This window comes from Pungitius pungitius, chromosome 11 (assembly GCF_949316345.1).
Source record: "Pungitius pungitius chromosome 11, fPunPun2.1, whole genome shotgun sequence".
In the NCBI taxonomy this organism is placed as follows: Eukaryota; Metazoa; Chordata; class Actinopteri; order Perciformes; family Gasterosteidae; genus Pungitius; species Pungitius pungitius.
In genome coordinates, this window is record NC_084910.1 from 18,839,072 (window position 1) to 18,856,584 (window position 17,513).

A 17,513-nucleotide genomic window follows, 5' to 3' on the forward strand; every position below is an offset into this window, starting at 1 on the left:
TCCGATGTTCGATGGCACTTGGCATTGATCTCCTGCTTCCTGTCATTGTGCTGGACTGAGCTGACCTCTGACCTCTTAGGTTGAGGTGACGGATCAGCACCAGAGAGCCATTTCAAATGGTTCCCACCAGGTGGGACGGTTCCTTTTGGGTGGGGGCTGCTTAGGCTATTTAATTCAAATCCTTATAGTTGTTTTGGTTCATCACATTAAGCGACTTTGTGGATCAGTTTGTTGTTCTGTAAAAGGTGTTTTATTTTTGCTGCTTTATTCCGTTTTCATTGATCCATATCAAAATTCTTTCAGCCTTCGGGGGGGAAAAAGGAACATCTGCTGCGTCGGCATCCTCACAATAGCGGCAGATGTTTAAGCGCTTTTATTTATGAGTAGAAATTAAATCCTCTGTTTTGGAAAACTCCTTTAGCCTCGGCCCCTCCCTGGCTGGCTTCGCACTACGCAGGCTGTAGTAGTGGAGGTAACTTATTTACTAGTTTGTAACATTTTTTTTTTTTTTTTAAAGCAAGACTTTGTACTAATTTTCCAATAAAGAGGCTCTTAATACCACAACACCTGTGTGTCTATTGCATTTATTGAATAATGAAAAAGCCATTTCTTTATTGTAAATGCAGCTTTTAAAACCAGGACAAGACTAAATATATCAATATAGAAGAAGGAAAAAATGATTATGCAGAATGACAATTGCCAAAACTGGCCAAACATTGGTTACCTGTTACTTGTATGTATAATGTTATTTTTTTTTTTTTTGTGAAAGAACAACACAGGAGAAATGTATCAGAACAATGCACTCAACATATTTGTATTTGAGTTAAAGTTATGTCCATGAACTACCTTTTTACTTTACTAAGTTACAGATTGTGTTCAGCCATCACCTCTTGCACTGATTCATCACAAGTTAATGCTTTACTAACGCAGAATAAAATGTCCCTTCACCTTTAAATAGGAAAGGCTTTGTGAAGTTACGTCTTTGCTGCAATGATTCCTTCCAGTTTGTTCTGAACGGGAAGACAAACAGAATTATAACAATCCCAAAGGAGAGACACATTAGCAATATGTATATTTTTTATTTATTGGAAAAGAAAAGAACGCTCACCTTGAACTGCTCGTTAGCTCTGTTGAGGAAGTGAATCTCTTCAGCGTGCTTCGTGTCCTCCGTTTGTTGCCTCTCGTTCTCTCTCTCCTCGATCGCTTCATTCTCGGCGGTCACATCGCTCAGTTGCCTCTTTAGCTCTCGATTCTTCTCCTCCAGATCCCAAATCTAGAAATAAAAATAAAATAAAAGACCAACTTAAGCCTAACCAATGTTTTTATGTCTCTATTCCAGGCTTTAGATGAGTTTGTCTCCAAAGTAACTAACTAACTGCAAAAGGCCGAGCTTGACGAAAATAAAATCAATCGACACGATACAATTGAACTGAGGATCATTTTGCAAACCAAATTGGTAAAAACCCTCTTGAAGAAGCCTCTGGATGTCCTTACCGCTTTCTCCTCGTCAGCCTTGCCCAGCTCGGCCTGCAGCGCCTTCCTGGTCCCGAAAGCCGTGCTGCCCTCATTCAGGGCCTGGTACACGGCGAGGGTCATCTGAACCTCATCCCTGACCATCAGCAGCAACGCGCCCCTCTCGGTGCACTCGATGGTCACCTGTCTGATCAGCTCATCTGAAAGAAAGAAAGAAATCAATAAATGAAATTCAGACTCCCGATTGATGCGGCTCCTTCGGCTCCGGATGGGCCCGTCGTCCCGCCCACCGAAGCACTGGGAGTAGAGCCCCCTGCGCTGGGGACAGATGCCGGTGTCTCTGGCCTGCGACTCCTTCAGCCTCCCGTCCAGGAGCTCCTCCAGGTGAATGACGTCGGCTCTGGTGAAAGGAGCGCTGGACACCTGCTGCACCCACCGCTGATCCCCCTCCGTCCATTCCCTGGAGGGACGGGATGTCTGGGTGAATGGGAGCGTGCTCTGTACTTGTGGACTGATGGTTTGCTGATGGCGGGAGCTGGTCATACCTGGGTGGGAAGATGCGGTCGAGGATCTCCTGAATTCCTTGCCCGGGGCCATCAGCAGCTTCTGATGTGGGCTGTGGGGGGGAGGGGGGGGGGGGTGTTCATCAGCAGTTTACAGACGTATCTCCTTTGCTAAGATTTGACCCATGTTCTATTATTGACTTAACGTTAATTCATTACCACCGTGAAAAACTCACCTTTCGTGATTTCATCTCGGTTTTGTTGACCAGAACCGGGTGGTCGTATTTCACGAGAGTTTCGGATGGCGCGACCATCGCGTGATCTTTAAGACCGACACGATCGAAGTGTAAACTACGGACGGAAGCGCGCGCGTGTGTGTGTGTTTGTGTGTGTGTGTGTGTGTGTGTGTGTGTGTCGGTGCGTTGCTGACGGAAGGAATGTGCTCTCTGTTTGAGTTGTCATGGCAACAGCGTCACGGCGCAGCGCCGCGTAGCAAACAGAGAAGACGGATGAAGCTTTAAAAAAACAAAAAAAACAATGTAGTAAATTTGAATAACACCTGCTTACGTTGAAATCGAATTGAAGGTGAGATAGATGCATATTTAACGTGTGATTCTATAAGTCTTAAATAGTATTCTAGAGCTTCTATTACTACTCTAACGTGTGCAGTGCCTGAGACGACCGGCAGGTGTCGCCATCTCACCACAAGGGGGCGTCCGCGTTGCGTTCAACGCGTCTTTCAAGATCTCAAGAGGATCTTAGAGGCCCCTGTGGTGCTCGTGGGGTCTCTCTCTCCCTCCCGAGGAACCTGATTGGAATTTCGGTTTGTGACCGCGTTAACGTGTTGAATCAAGATTCAAATCAAAAGTCTCACAGCGTTGAATGAGACCATTTATTCGTTGTTTTTTCTACAAATGGCAAACCAGCCATTAAACAAAACAAAAAAATGTTATTCCGCTCTTTGATTGATCTGTACTGATCAAATGTTTGCAACATAACTGTGTTAATGTTAGGATGCATATGTTTCATGCACTTGAAAGACGAAATATATCATTATAATACAAATCACTCACATTTTCTCAGACACACCTGGTACTTTTCTCACAGTTCCTTAATAGTGTCAAAGTGGCACATTATCAACATGATATTTATTATAAATACATACGTATTAACACATTTGAGTGGTTTGACTAAGTGTCACAAGCGTGTCTGAAAATAGCTCCAGAGCAAAGAGAACGAAGAAGAAGAGAAAGTGAAGATCGGAGCAGGAGAACTCGACAACAAGCGGCACCTTTATACATCATGAAAACCAACCGCACGAGGCATTATTTAGGTGCTGATGCTTTGTCTGTATTCATGGGGGGGGGGGGGGGGCTAAGAAAGCTTGAAGCTGCCACATCACGTATTTTTCTGCTCCGGTTTCATTGAGTCATTCAGTTCACATTGAAACGTTTGTTCTTGTTAAAGGAAAAGAGACGGACTGTCTCCATCGTCCAATCAGGATGTTTGTTCTCATCTGTGCGACTCTGCTCTTCTCTGTGAGACGCATCACTGCTGCTACAGGTACCATCTTTATTATCATCTAGTTATGACGCCAACATTAAGACATGAGAGTCAAAGGTTTGCCTTGATAGATGTCCTCAATGGAAGCACCTGTTGAGTCACTTTGCAACTGCAACTATATATTTGTGGAACAAATACATATATAGCTATATATTTTATGGAATAATTGACGTGTTTACCAAAAGTTATTATTTGTGAAGAAATATAAATTCTTTCTCACTGTTTCCATCAACAGGTTCATCAGTGGAGGGAAAGGAACCCTGTAAAGATGGATTCTGTGTCACTTTCAGAGAAGGAGAAGTAAAAGCAGAGGCTGGACTCTGTGTGGTCATACCGTGTTCTTTCAAAACCGATTCTACTTTTGTCGCCAACCAACTGGTGTTTTACAAATGTGATCCATCAAAACGATTTTGTGCTGATTCAGACACAATATTTCATTCTAACAAGAGCAACAAAGTTCAGTCTGGGTTTATGGGACGAGTTTCGCTGCTGCAGCCTGACCTGAAACAGAAGAACTGCAGCATCATCATCAATGACCTCACTGAGTCTGACTCTGGATCATATCAGCTCAGATTACTGAAAGGAAACACAGATACATATCAATCCTCTTCAAAAGTAAACATCTCTGTCAAAGGTACGAAGGGGTTCAATACATATAATCATATAATATTCATCACATGTTGTGTATTTACAGTCTGAGCGGAGCATGAAAGGATGTTTTGCATTTGTCGACCTTTTGGTCAAACAGTACAAAGTGCATCAGTTCCTGATAGAAGTTCCACAAATGTTGCGTTGAAGTGAGTGTTGATCTTCATCTCTCACTGACTGCTCTCCCTTCAGGTCTGACCCAGAAGCCCACAGTGGGGATTCCTCCTCTGGCAGAGGGGCAGCAGACCACACTGAGCTGCACTGCTCCTGGTCTCTGCTCTGGATCGGATCCTGAGATCACCTGGACGTGGAGAGGAGCAGGAGAGAAGGACTGTCCCATCACAGGAAGCATCACTGCTGTGAAGACCGAGCACCTGACTTGTGTCACACGGAGACGCAGCTCCACTTTGACCTTTAACCCTTCAGCTGAACACCACGGCACCAATGTGACCTGTAAGGTCAGCTTCACCAACAACATCACTACAGAGGAGACGGTGACTCTGAATGTGACCTGTGAGTATCACTGACCTTCATGCTCACCTTCACTCTGTGACGTCTAAAGGGTTCTCCACATGTAGAAGGTGTTGTTGATGGTTTATTTAAACGTCGGTTGGTTTTACAACATTAAATTATTAGAATGTGAAGATAGTTGATGGTGGTGGATTGAGTGATTAGGTTGGTGGTTCAATTCCTGGCTGCTTCATGCACCATGTTGAAGTGTCCTTGAGCAAGACACCTAACCCCTAATATTCAAACAATGGGTTCAAATGTAATGTACAAAAGCGTCAGCTGAATGACATGTAATGTCATGTGATATTGTCGGATTTCCATGCTCCCTGAGCTTTTTTTTTAAATGATCTGGCTCTCTTCATGTTCTTTTAATTTACTGTTTGCTTTGTTCTTGAGTTTTTTTCTTTCTGTTTGCAGTTTTTCCAAAGTTTACCAACCGAACCCCCGGTGAGTGTGTAAGCAGAAATGGGACCGAGGAAGCAGAGAAGAACCTCGCAGGCACGACGCGACTTTTAAAAATTCATAATCTTTCCAACACGAAGGAGCAGCAATACATTGTCATTCACTTATTTCATTTGTTCCTCTTCATTCCAGATCTGCTTTATTCATTTTTCATGAGCTTCACAAACCCACAGGTCCTCATTGCCTTTTCGATGGGGATTCTTTCAGCAACCGTCTGCTGTTTGGCCCTAAAATGCTGCAGGTTACTTTGTTCTTGTTTTTTGCAAAACTAATTTTCTTTTTGCCATGAATTGCCGTCCTTTTCTTCATCAATTTGTTAATTTGTTTCATAAAGGTGAATTCAGCAATTCTGAAATGGGCCGTTTTACCTTTTAAGGAAAAATAGAGAGATCATAACGAGACAAAATGAAAAGACAGTTCGCCTTCTTTGTGTTTGACCCTAAATGTTCTTTTGTGAAGTGACAGAGGAAGTGCTTAACAGTTATGATTACCTTAAATAGAGGTTGTAATGAATGGTTGTTCACCTTGTTTTTCCCCAGAAACAAACGGAACTCTGGTGGAATGGACCTGCAGACGGTGACCACTCAAGCGGTTCCACTGGTATTTATATTAACACACACACAATACATCAGTTAAACGTGGGTTAAATGTTGGCTCAAATGATTCCTTATTCCCGAATTGCGACCCGACAGATGGATCCTAATCAAGCAGCGGGCAGCGACGGGACCCACGGCCCAGGAGGTGACGTGGAGTACTCGGACATCGACTTTTCCTCGGTGAGGAGGAAGCGTGCCGGAGGGGCCGAGGGTACGCAGGAGACCCCAGACACAGAGTACGCCGAGATCAACATCGAGGGAACGGAGGAGAGGCAAAGCGACGGTGCTGAGGACGGTGAAACGATGCAGGGCCGGGAGGAGGAGGAGGAAGAGGAGGAGGAGGAGGAGGAGGAGGAGGAGGAGGAGGCCATGGGGGGAGATGAGGAGAAAGAAGAGTGTGTGCTGAAGGAGGAGGGTGGAGGTGAGGATGATGTGCTTTTACTCCAATGTCCATAAAGTAATGGTGGAGTCTATTGATATGAAATATTCAAACTTAGATGTATTTGCACAGAAATAAAAGCTCCTTCCACCAATGAAAATGTCGGTTATTTCATTTGATTTCACTCATTCTTCAGAGAGAAGAAATAAACCACGGATTACGATATAAAATCAATAAGAAGCCCAATGTGTTAACAGAGGGACTGACGAAAACTAATGCTACATTTAAGCTTATCATAAACAAATGCAGAAGCTCTTTAACATTGTGTGCGTCTATTAAAGGATCCATCAGTGACAACAAGATGAACACGAACCACAGTTTCTTTCCATTGTGCAGCAGTCAAGCCATTAACAGTTTAAAGGTACTTTGCACCTTTGAAATCAGCAAAACAGGATCAATAGATTTACGTCCACTGGGAAATCTGCCTTTAGATATTTTTTAAGATAATTATTTTAAATGAACTTACACACTGAAAAATCAAAATTTACAACTCTTCTTTCAAAAAGATGTATTATAATGAAATTAATATATTTAGTGCATCTTAACATTTTTGTTTTAACTGCAAGAACATCTATATTTGCGTTAATCTATTGGGCAACTTCTATGAGTTGTGTTCTGAGAAATGTCTCTGAAGTGATGACTCATTTAAACATTGACACTTTGAGGCAGTAGATCTTGAACCATGAGTTTATTTAGCTGCTAAATGGCTACTTGTTTGTCCTCATCAGCCTTTATTCTCTACAGATTGATCACTCACAACAAAATCTGTCAAAATTACGGAATGCAGTCGGAAATCTTTTGATTCCAAGCATAAACAAGTGTGTTTTGTGTTTGGTGCAGAATCAAAAAGGGAAGTAGAGGATGAGTTCATGAACAAGAACACATTTATTAACACATTTGAACACATTTATATTATGTATGCAGCGTCATAACTACATCTGACATTTATAACCAACCAAACCGTTTAGAAATCGGTTTAAAATAGAGCAACTTATTTAAAACGTACGCAGAGGGAGACTAAGAGAACCGAATGAAATGATGTCTGACAGAAGGACACTTGAGCTCTGAGAGGCAGAGAGGATGGAGGTGGGTTGTCCTTTTAGTGGAGAGATGGCAGAGTCAACGTCGCCGTGAGTGAACTTGATCCGGGACTAGTACGAAAAAGTCGACACGTTTGAACTCAACGACGCTTGAATAAGGAAACTGTGTCCAAGTCTCAGCCCCCCCCCCCCCCCCCCTCGGTTAAAGGGGTGGATTCGCAGGGGTCACTTCACCAGGGGGCGGAATGTGGCCTCTGAAGATCACAGGACCCTCCATCAGTTCATCAGGTCCATTCATCACAGCTGCTGGGCGCAACGACGCTTCACCCACAATGCAACAGATCTCAGATCTCAGACATGACATCCTTCACGCTGGAGTACACCGCGACCTCGTCCTCCCCGTCCTCCCCGACCATCGACCCCCCCGACGCATTCACCCCCTCTCCGCCGCCGTTGTCCATTTGCTCTTCGGCTACCTTCTTGATTTCGGCGTACTCCGTCTCGGTGGCTTCTCGGCTCCTCGCCGCCCCGCTGAGACTCTTCCTGCTCAGCAGAGAGAAATCGATGTTGGCGTACAGCACATCTTTGGGCTCGCCATCGACGTCCGGGGCTGCTCCCCGTTCTCCTTGGGCGGACTCTTGGTAGTGGGTCCGATCGTCTTCCACGGCTCGGGCGCCGTTTATCTGTCAGGTGCAACGTGATGCATGAAACTCAGTCAGCAGCCACTCAGCTTCGATGTATGTAGTGAACAAAGTATGTAAAAACCAAAGGGGATGAATAGAAATACCAGTGGGGCCTCTTCACTGGTCACCATCTCATGAGTCTCATCCTGATTTGAAGAGATCTTCTGTTTTTTTCTGGAAGAAAATTCAAACCAGTGAACGAAAAGCAACGTTTATTTCGTCATTTCATCCAGAAACTACAGCCGCATTGAATCCTTTGATTTAATGGTGTACCTGCGGCATCTAGTGACCAAACAGCAAAGGGCTGCTGAGAGAAGAACTCCAATGAAAAAGGCAACGACGACCTGCAGCCACGGAACCGGTCCCGAGGACAGTTCTGCTTTCAAGAGGAGCAAAAGAAAAGAGTCCATCTCTGAACTGATGTGCAGCGTTTCACGTCCTTCTGACAGCTCGCCCGATGCTCGTGGAAGCCATGAAGCTGCTGCAGACGTCACGAGGCCGCGTCTCACTGAGAACACTCACCCTCTGTGTCCCACGTGGTCTGCTGGACTCTGAGGTTCCCTCTTGCTTCCCCGTGGTCGTTGCTGCTGACACACTGGACGGAGGTGCCCACGTGGTCCCTGAGAGTCAGCGTGGCGGTGCTGTTGACCGCGTGGCCGGACACGGTGGTGACCACGGAGTACTCGCTGTGGTTCTTCAGCAGCGGCCAGCTGATGGAGGGCAAGGGAAGCCCCTCGCTGACGCACACGCAGGTCACGACCTCCGACCGGACGTCACACCTGGAGCTGTTTGAGAACCTCGGAGGCCCTGAAAGCGCACAAGCAGAATCCCCAGGGTCACAGAGCCGATCACCGCGTGAGGTCGTGCGCGTCGAGCCCGGTCTCCAACCTACAGGTCACCGTGACGTCGGCGTACGCCGTCACCGTCCCGTCCGGGTGCTCCGCTGTGCAGGTGTACCGTCCGGAGTCCTCCGCCGCCACGTCCGGGATGACCAGCGAGGCTGCCGACCCGGTTCCGTTCTGCCGGTCGGTGTCGAGCCCGCGGCGCCGCGTTGTGGCCCACGTGACGCGAGACGGAGGGAAGCTCTCCACCGCGCAGGTCAGGTTCAGAGCGCCTCCCTCCAGCGCTGTTGTGCTGCCGGTGATTACAGGCGACCTCACATCTGTGAAGACAGTCATGAACCTCGCATCCTAATGATCACGTTGGGTAGAAGATGTGTTTCTGCTTGCATTCCTGCAACGTCTGCGCCGTGAACTTTTATTTTACATCCGACCACCAGAGGGCGCCAGCATCTAAAGGACTGCAGACCCTACGATCCTAATTCTGCATGTTTGGATCCATTGGGCCATTAAGAACTGAAGCGAAAACAGTGCATTTTAGCTGCAAACATTGAAGGAAAAAGGCCCGTTGAGCTCGTCACACATGACTCTTGATGTGAAGAGCAAAGTTGAAGTTACTTGTTTGAAAGAAGGAGCCAAACACCATAATTGTTCTGAATTAGAGCAGCTGAACTTTGTACTCACATATGACGTTTACATCAACGTATTGCTCCAGAGTGCGCTCCAGATGTTTGGCTGTGCAGATGTATCGTCCAGAATATTCCGGTGTCGCGTTAAGGACGTAAAACGTGCTCATTCCACGCTCTCTCTGCGTGAAGGCCTCAGTGTTGTTGTGCCAGTGTGTGTCTGTTTGATTGTGCGTGTGTGTCTCAGGAGATCTTGTCCACGTGATGAGAGATGGAGGAAAGCTTTCAACCCCGCAGGTCAGGTTCAGAGGCTCGCCCTCCTTCACACTTGTGTTCCTGCTGATGTTAAAATCCTTCACATCTGGGAGACAGGATGACATCATGTGTTATGAGGAAACGCCCGGTTTTCATAGTCTTTTGATTAGTAGTATATAAGTAAATCCTTTCTCTAAGAAAGAAAGTCTGTATAAGGTCAGGTCGGACAAAATTTGAATTAGATGAGAAAATAGCAATTAATGCATCTCTACTATTATAATCATCGTTAAAGCCCCCACATATTTACAACCTGTGAGAACACTGTTGATGAGGTTCATTTTAGCAAAGCTCAGCAAAAAAAATTGAGAAATGATATGAGAACCCTTTAGACGTCACAGAGTGAAGGTGAGCATGAAGGTCAGTGATACTCACAGGTCACATTCAGAGTGACCGTCTCCTCTGTAGTGATGTTGTTGGTGAAGCTGACCTTACAGGTCACATTGGTGCCGTGGTGTTCAGCTGAAGGGTTAAAGGTCAAAGTGGAGCTGCGTCTCCGTGTGACAGAAGTGAGGTGCTCGGTCTTCACAGCAGTGATGCTTCCTGTGATGGGACAGTCCTTCTCTCCTGCTCCTCTCCACGTCCAGGTGATCTCAGGATCCGATCCAGAGCAGAGACCAGGAGCAGTGCAGCTCAGTGTGGTCTGCTGCCCCTCTGCCAGAGGAGGAATCCCCACTGTGGGCTTCTGGGTCAGACCTGAAGGGAGAGCAGTCAGTGAGAGATGAAGATCAACACTCACTTCAACGCAACATTTGTGGAACTTCTATCAGGAACTGATGCACTTTGTACTGTTTGACCAAAGAGGTCGACAAATGCAAAACATCCTTTCATGCTCCGCTCAGACTGTAAATACACAACATGTGATGAATATTATATGATTGTATGTATTGAAGCTCTTTGTACCTTTGACTGAGATGTTTACTTTTTGCTTGAATGTTACTCCATCTGCTTTCCCATCATTTTTTAGTAAACCATTTTGAACTCTGAGCTGATATGATCCAGAGTCTGACTCAGTGAGGTCATTGATGATGATGCTGCAGTTCTTCAGACCCACATCAGGCTGCAGCAGTGAAACTCGTCCCCTAAACCCAGCCTGAACTTTCTTGTTGCCCTCGTTGGAGTGGAAAATCATGTTTGAATCCCCACATCTTTGATTTGATGGTCCACATTTGTACCACAGCAGATGTTTGGGTGTGAAGCCATCAGCAGTGGTGAAAGAACACGGTATGACCACACAGAGTCCAGCCTCTGCAGCTATTTCTCCTTCTCTGACCGTGATGCAGTAACCTTTAATACACTGTGTTACTGATCCATCTGTTAATAAAAACAGAGAAAAAAAACAGGGATTTGGGTTATTTAAATTTGACAATAGACCACAATGTTTAACAAACGATTCTTTTTATAAATATAAAATCCTTTTGTTTCACATAACTGGTGTTGGAAGCAACGTTAATCAGACAACAGAACACCCTTTCTTCATTTAACTAAGATTCTTCATCCATGATTCGTTTCCATGTGTGAAGCGTGAGCTGTGGCGAAGCGGAAGGAGAACTCTGCCGAATGACGAACACGATCACAGCGAGGACGCGTACCTGCGGCGGCGTCCCCGTCCCCGACCACCAACAACAGCAGCAGGGTCGCCCAGGTGAGAACGAACATGGTGCCGCTCGGTTGATTGAAGGAGAGTCAGCGTCGGCCTCCACAGGACCAGCGTTGCACGGAAGCTGCAACGACCATTAGAGGAAGTGAAGCGAAGGAAACTCCACAGCTGACGGCACCCATCTGAACGCAGGATGTTGCACTGTCAGCTATTCCACGGTTGCAACATCTGTCCTCAAAAAAAAAAAAGATCTTCCGTACGGTAAGTGAACGTTGTTGCAATAACAAATACAGCAACACGTAGCAACTGAACCTTTTAATGAATTCTACACCAAATATACACGCCCTTCATCAAGCATTTTAGAAGTAGGAATATTACATCACGTGTCATTTAGCTGACGGTTTCATCCAAAGCGACTTACAATAAAGTGCATTTCAACCATAAGGATACAAACTCAAAAGAACGAGTGCAATTTCATTAAATAAGCCGACGTACAACTCTCTACAGGTGAGATTGAAGTGCTACAATGCGCTACGAATGTTGCTCTTTACCTGTCCCGCTCTCCCTCCTCTCAGCAGTGATTTGTGCAGAGGCCTCCTCGCTCTAACGGACTCGTCCTCTCCTCCCTTCACTCCTCTTCTCTGTTTGTGCAACAACGATGTCTCTGGAAGTTTCCTCACAGCGCTGAGCAACAGTTCTCCTCTCCTTTAACACTCTCTACATCTCATAATATCCCCATCCGTCTACCACAGCTCTGGAAAAGTAAGCATTGATTTGAACCTTTTACATTCAATGACGAAAAGGGTTTTTGTTTGCTTGTTTATTTTTTGAACCTCATCAACTGAGGCAATTTGAAAGTTTTTAAAAAGGGAAGTTGTGAAAATGTGGGGGGGGTTTTTCCCAGTCTTGAGAAAGCACCGAAACTGAGCTTTATTTTTTTCTAAATGTGTTTTAACTGTTAATCTTAAACTATACATAGCTTCTTTAATTTCAAATGAACATTGGTTTAATCTTATATTAAAATGATAACTCGTGACAAATTAAGTGTATTAAGACCCAAAAGAGAAAAATAAATGATCTGCTTTCAGCATTACACCATTCAAAATATATGGCAGCAACTTAGAGAGCACTTCTGCATATTTGGGAGGTTTTTTGTTCATAATTGGGCAATGTCTGTAGAAAGTTACCAAAGTGAGTCAATGTAGTGATTATCCATTTGACCTTTGTCACATATCTCCGTATTAATGACCATTGATTGAATTAGAGCAGCATTGATCTTGACGTAAATGAGGCTAAATTAAACTGCTGGATATTATAAAGTCAACGTACTCGTGTCTGTGATGTGAATTTTTGGACGTTAAATGTTCATCTGGTATTTTCTGTCCTGGTTGAGTAACATTTGTCCCTGAGGTGCATTGAATGACGGCATCAGTTACTCACTCAGGTATTTCAGAGATATTTGTCTCATCTGACTATTTCCTCCCCTTCCGTCTCCGGTAGTAAAAAAAAATACAATTGTTTTATTAAATAGTCACTAAACAAATAAAAGCAAAATTCAGGAAAAAGACCTTTTAAAGACTACTTTAAATGAATGAATTAAACAAGAGATTCTGATCAACTCATATCTAAGCCACCTAATGCTAGCAGACATATTAGTCGCATAATATGTATATAGGTAAAATAAATCTTTATTATCTTATAAACATCGCTGCAATCAAATGCTCATTTGTACATAAAATGTAAACTAATAAAATAATAACACTGTCCAAAGTGGGATACAGGTTACAGTTAAGTTAAAAGAAGTCTAGGAACCGTATTGATGACCCTTCAGACATGTTGAAGGGAGGAATGAAAGAAGCATCTCGTCGATCCCTCAGTGGAAGCTGAGGCCTCTTAGTTCAGAGGTCGAGCGATGACATCATACTCTGAGGATTGGTCGGTTTTCTGCAGTGACATGTAAGTCCTGTCCTCTTGGTTTGGCGTCACTTTTTTCCTCGTGTTCCTTTGGAGAGAAGAAAGAGTGACACATGACGCGTTGTCTCAAGGTCTCCGCTGCATGGACGGAGTGATCCAAGCATCACATGATGAAGTGGGGACGTACCAAAGAAACATCAAGAGGACCATCATGATGATGTTCACAATGAGAGAAATGACAGCGATCACCATCCAGGGAAGCTCTGCACTTGGTCCGTGTAGATCTAATGTTACAAATGACATGTAGATCAGTGGGGACCAAGAGGTCGATTCTCTGCCATTGATAAAAGAAATCAAGTCACGTCACGCAGTCAACGGCGGGAGCTAATGGAAAACTAATGCTAATGCTAATTAGCAATCTGGATGCATTTCATTTCATTAAAAAAAACCTGGCTGACTCCAAACAGCAAGTCATTGCAGTAAGGTACACCGGTATGACTTGATCGGTCAAAAAGTAGCTTGAGAACCGGAAAAGTGTGGTCACCCCTAATGAAGAGTATACAGTGTTATTAAAGCTGTACACATTTAACCCGTGTTGGCTGTAAATGAAAGACACAAAATTCCATCAATTTAGTCGTTTTGGAAATTATTTCGCGTTCTAATTGCTGCGCTGACTGAAAACATGGACGGACGAGCCGGAAAAAAACCGACACGCTGCATTAGAGAAAGTCCCTTCAAAATAAAATCACAGGATGATTTTTAAAAAAAAGGCCCACGACCCACTAGTGGGTCGCGACCCACCAGTTGAGAAACACTGACTTAGAGCTTAATGTTGGTTGTAGTCGGGCACAAGATATTAAAGCAGGAGTATTAAAATTCAAAATGTATGACGCCTGTTGTGGAAGATTTTCTCGTGCAATTGGGAATCAGTTTAAAAGTCTCTTGTCAATCAAAGTTGCATTTTCCGTTTATTTCTTGCAAGGAAGAAGAGGCCTGCGACAGCTACACATGGACAGGCAGTGGCAAGCTCCTTCTTAATGTTTGAGAGGAACACGGCTATATTTATACATGGGCAGGTTTAACACCTTGGTTTTGTTTTGCTAAAGAGTTTGAGACAGTCAAGGAGGTCCCAGACCTAAAGCAAAACTCAAGATGCTTACAACAGATGTTTGATTAGAACTAGGACAATAGCCTAAGAAGTTCACACCTTCTCCCTCCTCCACGCAGCGGTGTTATGCAAAGACAAATGGGATCAAAGAGGAGAGATTCTTCTGCTTAGGTTCCCACACAGCTGGTATGTTGGAAACTTCCTCAGAATTAAAGTCACGATTGGTTTTAGACATTAATCTAATAGAACATTATGGCATCATTATATTTTGCCATTACACGCCACCGACTGCACATCATTCAAGAAGAACATTCTTGATGTTTTAAAAGCAACCGACATTCAGAAAACCATCAACGACACCTTGTACATGTGGAGAGCCCTTTAGACGTCACAGAGTGAAGGTGAGCATGAAGGTCAGTGATACTCACAGGTCACATCCAGAGTCACCGTCTCCTCTGTAGTGATGTTGTTGGTGAAGCTGACCTTACAGGTCACATCGGTGCCGTGGTGTTCAGCTGAAGGGTTAAAGGTCAAAGTGGAGCTGCGTCTCCCTGTGACAGAAGTCAGGTGCTCGGTCTTCACAGCAGTGATGCTTCCTGTGACGGGAGAGTCCTTCTCTCCTGCTCCTCTCCACGTCCAGGTGATCTCAGGATCCGATCCAGAGCAGAGACCAGGAGCAGTGCAGCTCAGTGTGGTCTGCTGCCCCTCTGCCAGAGGAGGAATCCCCACTGTGGGCTTCTGGGTCAGACCTGAAGGGAGAGCAGTCAGTGAGAGATGAAGATCAACACTCACTTCAACGCAACATTTGTGGAACTTCTATCAGGAACTGATGCACTTTGTACTGTTTGACCAAAGAGGTCGACAAATGCAAAACATCCTTTCACGCTCCGTTCAGACTGTAAATACACAACATGTGATGAATATTATATGATTATATGTATTGAAGCTCTTTGTACCTTTGACAGAGATGTTTACTTTTGAAGAGGATTGATATGAATCTGTGTTTCCTTTCAGTAATCTGAGCTGATATGATCCAGAGTCTGACTCAGTGAGGTCATTGATGATGATGCTGCAGTTCTTCTGTTTCAGGTCAGGCTGCAGCAGCGAAACTCGTCCCATAAACCCAGCCTGAACTTTGTTGCTCTTGTTAGAATGAAATATTGTGTCTGAATCAGCACAAAATCGTTTTGATGGATCACATTTGTAAAACACCAGTTGGTTGGGGACAAAGGTAGAATCGGTTTTGAAAGAACACGGTATGACCACACAGAGTCCAGCCTCTGCTTTTACTTCTCCTTCACTGAAAGTGACACAGAATCCATCTTTACAGGGTTCCTTTCCCCCCACTGATGAACCTGTTGATGGAAACAGTGAGAAAGAATTTATATTTCTTCACAAATAATAACTTTTGGTAAACACGTCAATTATTCCATAAAATATATAACTATATATATATTTGTTCCACAAATATATAGTTGCAGTTGCAAAGTGACTCAACGGGTGCTTCCATTGAGGACATCTATCAAAGCAAACTATTGACTCTCATGTCTTAATGTTGGCGTCATAACTAGATGATAATAAAGATGGTACCTGTAGCAGCAGTGATGCGTCTCACAGAGAAGAGCAGAGTCGCACAGATGAGAACAAACATCCTGATTGGACGATGGAGACAGTCCGTCTCTTTTCCTTTAACAAGAACAAACGTTTCAATGTGAACTGAATGACTCAATGAAACCGGAGCAGAAAATACGTGATGTTGCAGCTTCAAGCTTTCTTAGCCCCCCCCCCCCCCCCATGAATACAGACAAAGCATCAGCACCTAAATAATGCCTCGTGCGGTTGGTTTTCATGATGTATAAAGGTGCCGCTTGTTGTCGAGTTCTCCTGCTCTGATCTTCACGTTCTCTTCTACTTCGTTCTCTTTGCTCTGGAGCTATTTTCAGACACGCTTGTGACACTTAGTCAAACCACTCAAATGTGTTAACACGTATGTATTTATAATAAATATCATGTTGATAATGTGCCACTTTGACACTATTAAGGAACTGTGAGAAAAGTACCAGGTGTGTCTGAGAAGATTTGACAGGAATTTGACACTATACGCATAAATATGCATCTTAACATTTTTGCAACTGCAAGGATCTTTTTTTGCAACAGTGTGGTTTTTTTGGTTGAATGGTTCAGTGTGAAACTTCGATCGAAGTTGTGTTCTCAGAAAGGGCTCTGAAGTGAATACTCTTTTAAACATTGACACTTTGAGATGTTCGATTATAACTAATTCTATATTTAGCTGTTAAATGGCTTCTTGTTGGCCCTCATCAGCCTGTACACTCACAACAGAAATTGTTAATGTTACTTATGATTTCCTCCCAAACATCAATAAGTGTGTTTTGTTGTTTAAAATAAGGTCAGTAACGTAATTCAAAAGTTTTGGAACATCAACAGGGTTCTGGAGAACAATGCTGCAAGCATTTGATCAATACAGATCGATCAACTTTAATAACGTTCAAACCTAATCGATAATACTAAAATAAACATGCTTATCCATAACTGTCACAATATCCAATGTTAGGCAAATGCAAATAATTTTTCTCAAATAACTCTGAAAATATTTGCAGCAACAGATCACCTCGCCCCACATGTATGGACCATGGGTTGGTTCGCGGTTCTCGGTGCTGCCTAAAAATAAAGCAGTGAACGCTACGTGGCTATCTAACAGTTTAATACAACGTTAGTGTGTTGGCCTTGAACAACGCTGCCTTCACGTCAAACAGGAACTCACAGTTCCCAAGCTGCTAGAAGCTTCTAGACGCTCTACAGGAGCGAAGTGCTGGGATCGACTGCTTCTGTCTGGCTCCTCTATTTGACCAATCCCGGTCAAAAGAGAACCTTTTATGTTCTTCAATATGCTTTTCATGTTCAGAATAAAATAACTGTTAGTAATGAAGTTTGAAGAGTTTGGATTTTTTTTTGCAGTTTAAACGTTTTTTTGTGATTGAGACCCTTGCTTTAGATACTGATATTGCCCGAGGGAATTACCCACAAGTCCTTGCAATGTTAAAAACTAAAAACGTGACAACCGGTGAACGCATGAGGACATAAAAAAGGTAAACTAAGAGGATGGCGTGTATGTGTTCAGATTGTTAAAATGTATGACGTTCAAACCAGAGTAAAACTTACTAAATAAACACCTAGTA

The 17,513-nt window shown here is 43.9% G+C and overlaps 3 protein-coding genes across 5 annotated transcripts; 1 reads left to right on the plus strand and 2 right to left on the minus strand.

The window, feature by feature from the left end:
- Positions 1 to 565: 565 nt before the first annotated feature.
- On the minus strand, positions 566 to 2,377 carry LOC119198010 (33 kDa inner dynein arm light chain, axonemal-like). Its single transcript, XM_037454805.2, has 6 exons — positions 2,213 to 2,377; positions 2,019 to 2,089; positions 1,764 to 1,933; positions 1,495 to 1,673; positions 1,109 to 1,273; positions 566 to 1,010 (listed from the first exon to the last, which is right to left on the minus strand). Exons 1-6 carry the CDS (start codon positions 2,288 to 2,290, stop codon positions 975 to 977), a joined length of 699 nt encoding a protein of 232 aa, XP_037310702.2. The 5' UTR covers positions 2,291 to 2,377; the 3' UTR covers positions 566 to 974.
- A 1,101-nt stretch (positions 2,378 to 3,478) lies between these two features.
- LOC119197318 (sialic acid-binding Ig-like lectin 14) lies at positions 3,479 to 6,943 on the plus strand. Its single transcript, XM_062565558.1, has 7 exons — positions 3,479 to 3,539; positions 3,775 to 4,173; positions 4,380 to 4,700; positions 5,292 to 5,400; positions 5,699 to 5,759; positions 5,852 to 6,050; positions 6,939 to 6,943. Exons 1-7 carry the CDS (start codon positions 3,479 to 3,481, stop codon positions 6,941 to 6,943), a joined length of 1,155 nt encoding a protein of 384 aa, XP_062421542.1.
- Positions 6,944 to 7,184: 241 nt separating this feature from the next.
- Positions 7,185 to 12,117, minus strand: LOC119197996 (myelin-associated glycoprotein-like). Of its 3 annotated transcripts, none has more exons than XM_037454762.2 (10): positions 11,846 to 12,117; positions 11,287 to 11,418; positions 10,598 to 11,008; positions 10,070 to 10,390; positions 9,441 to 9,743; positions 8,810 to 9,079; positions 8,440 to 8,724; positions 8,191 to 8,293; positions 8,022 to 8,091; positions 7,185 to 7,917 (listed from the first exon to the last, which is right to left on the minus strand). In XM_037454762.2, exons 2-10 carry the CDS (start codon positions 11,351 to 11,353, stop codon positions 7,579 to 7,581), a joined length of 2,169 nt encoding a protein of 722 aa, XP_037310659.2. In that variant the 5' UTR covers positions 11,354 to 11,418; positions 11,846 to 12,117; the 3' UTR covers positions 7,185 to 7,578. The 3 variants fall into 3 exon arrangements, with proteins under 3 accessions (XP_037310659.2, XP_062421687.1, XP_062421688.1); XM_062565703.1 differs by having other exon boundaries at positions 11,287 to 11,476; XM_062565704.1 differs by having other exon boundaries at positions 11,287 to 11,522.
- Positions 12,118 to 17,513: the final 5,396 nt, after the last annotated feature.

Coding starts and splice junctions, on each gene's coding strand:
- LOC119198010 (XM_037454805.2), bottom strand. CDS start 2,290: ATGGTCGCGCCATCCGAAACTCTCGTGAAATACGACCACCCGGTTCTG. Junction 1,934..2,018: donor GACCGCATCTTCCCACCCAG/GTATGACCAGCT, acceptor CCGTCCCTCCAG/GGAATGGACGGAGGGGGATC. Junction 1,011..1,108: donor GAGCTAACGAGCAGTTCAAG/GTGAGCGTTCTT, acceptor CTTCCCGTTCAG/AACAAACTGGAAGGAATCAT.
- LOC119197318 (XM_062565558.1), top strand. CDS start 3,479: ATGTTTGTTCTCATCTGTGCGACTCTGCTCTTCTCTGTGAGACGCATC. Junction 4,174..4,379: donor AGTAAACATCTCTGTCAAAG/GTACGAAGGGGT, acceptor CTCTCCCTTCAG/GTCTGACCCAGAAGCCCACA. Junction 5,401..5,698: donor TTGGCCCTAAAATGCTGCAG/GTTACTTTGTTC, acceptor GTTTTTCCCCAG/AAACAAACGGAACTCTGGTG.
- LOC119197996 (XM_037454762.2), bottom strand. CDS start 11,353: ATGTTCGTTCTCACCTGGGCGACCCTGCTGCTGTTGTTGGTGGTCGGG. Junction 8,725..8,809: donor CGCCGACGTCACGGTGACCT/GTAGGTTGGAGA, acceptor GTGCGCTTTCAG/GGCCTCCGAGGTTCTCAAAC. Junction 8,092..8,190: donor TTGGTCACTAGATGCCGCAG/GTACACCATTAA, acceptor ATTTTCTTCCAG/AAAAAAACAGAAGATCTCTT.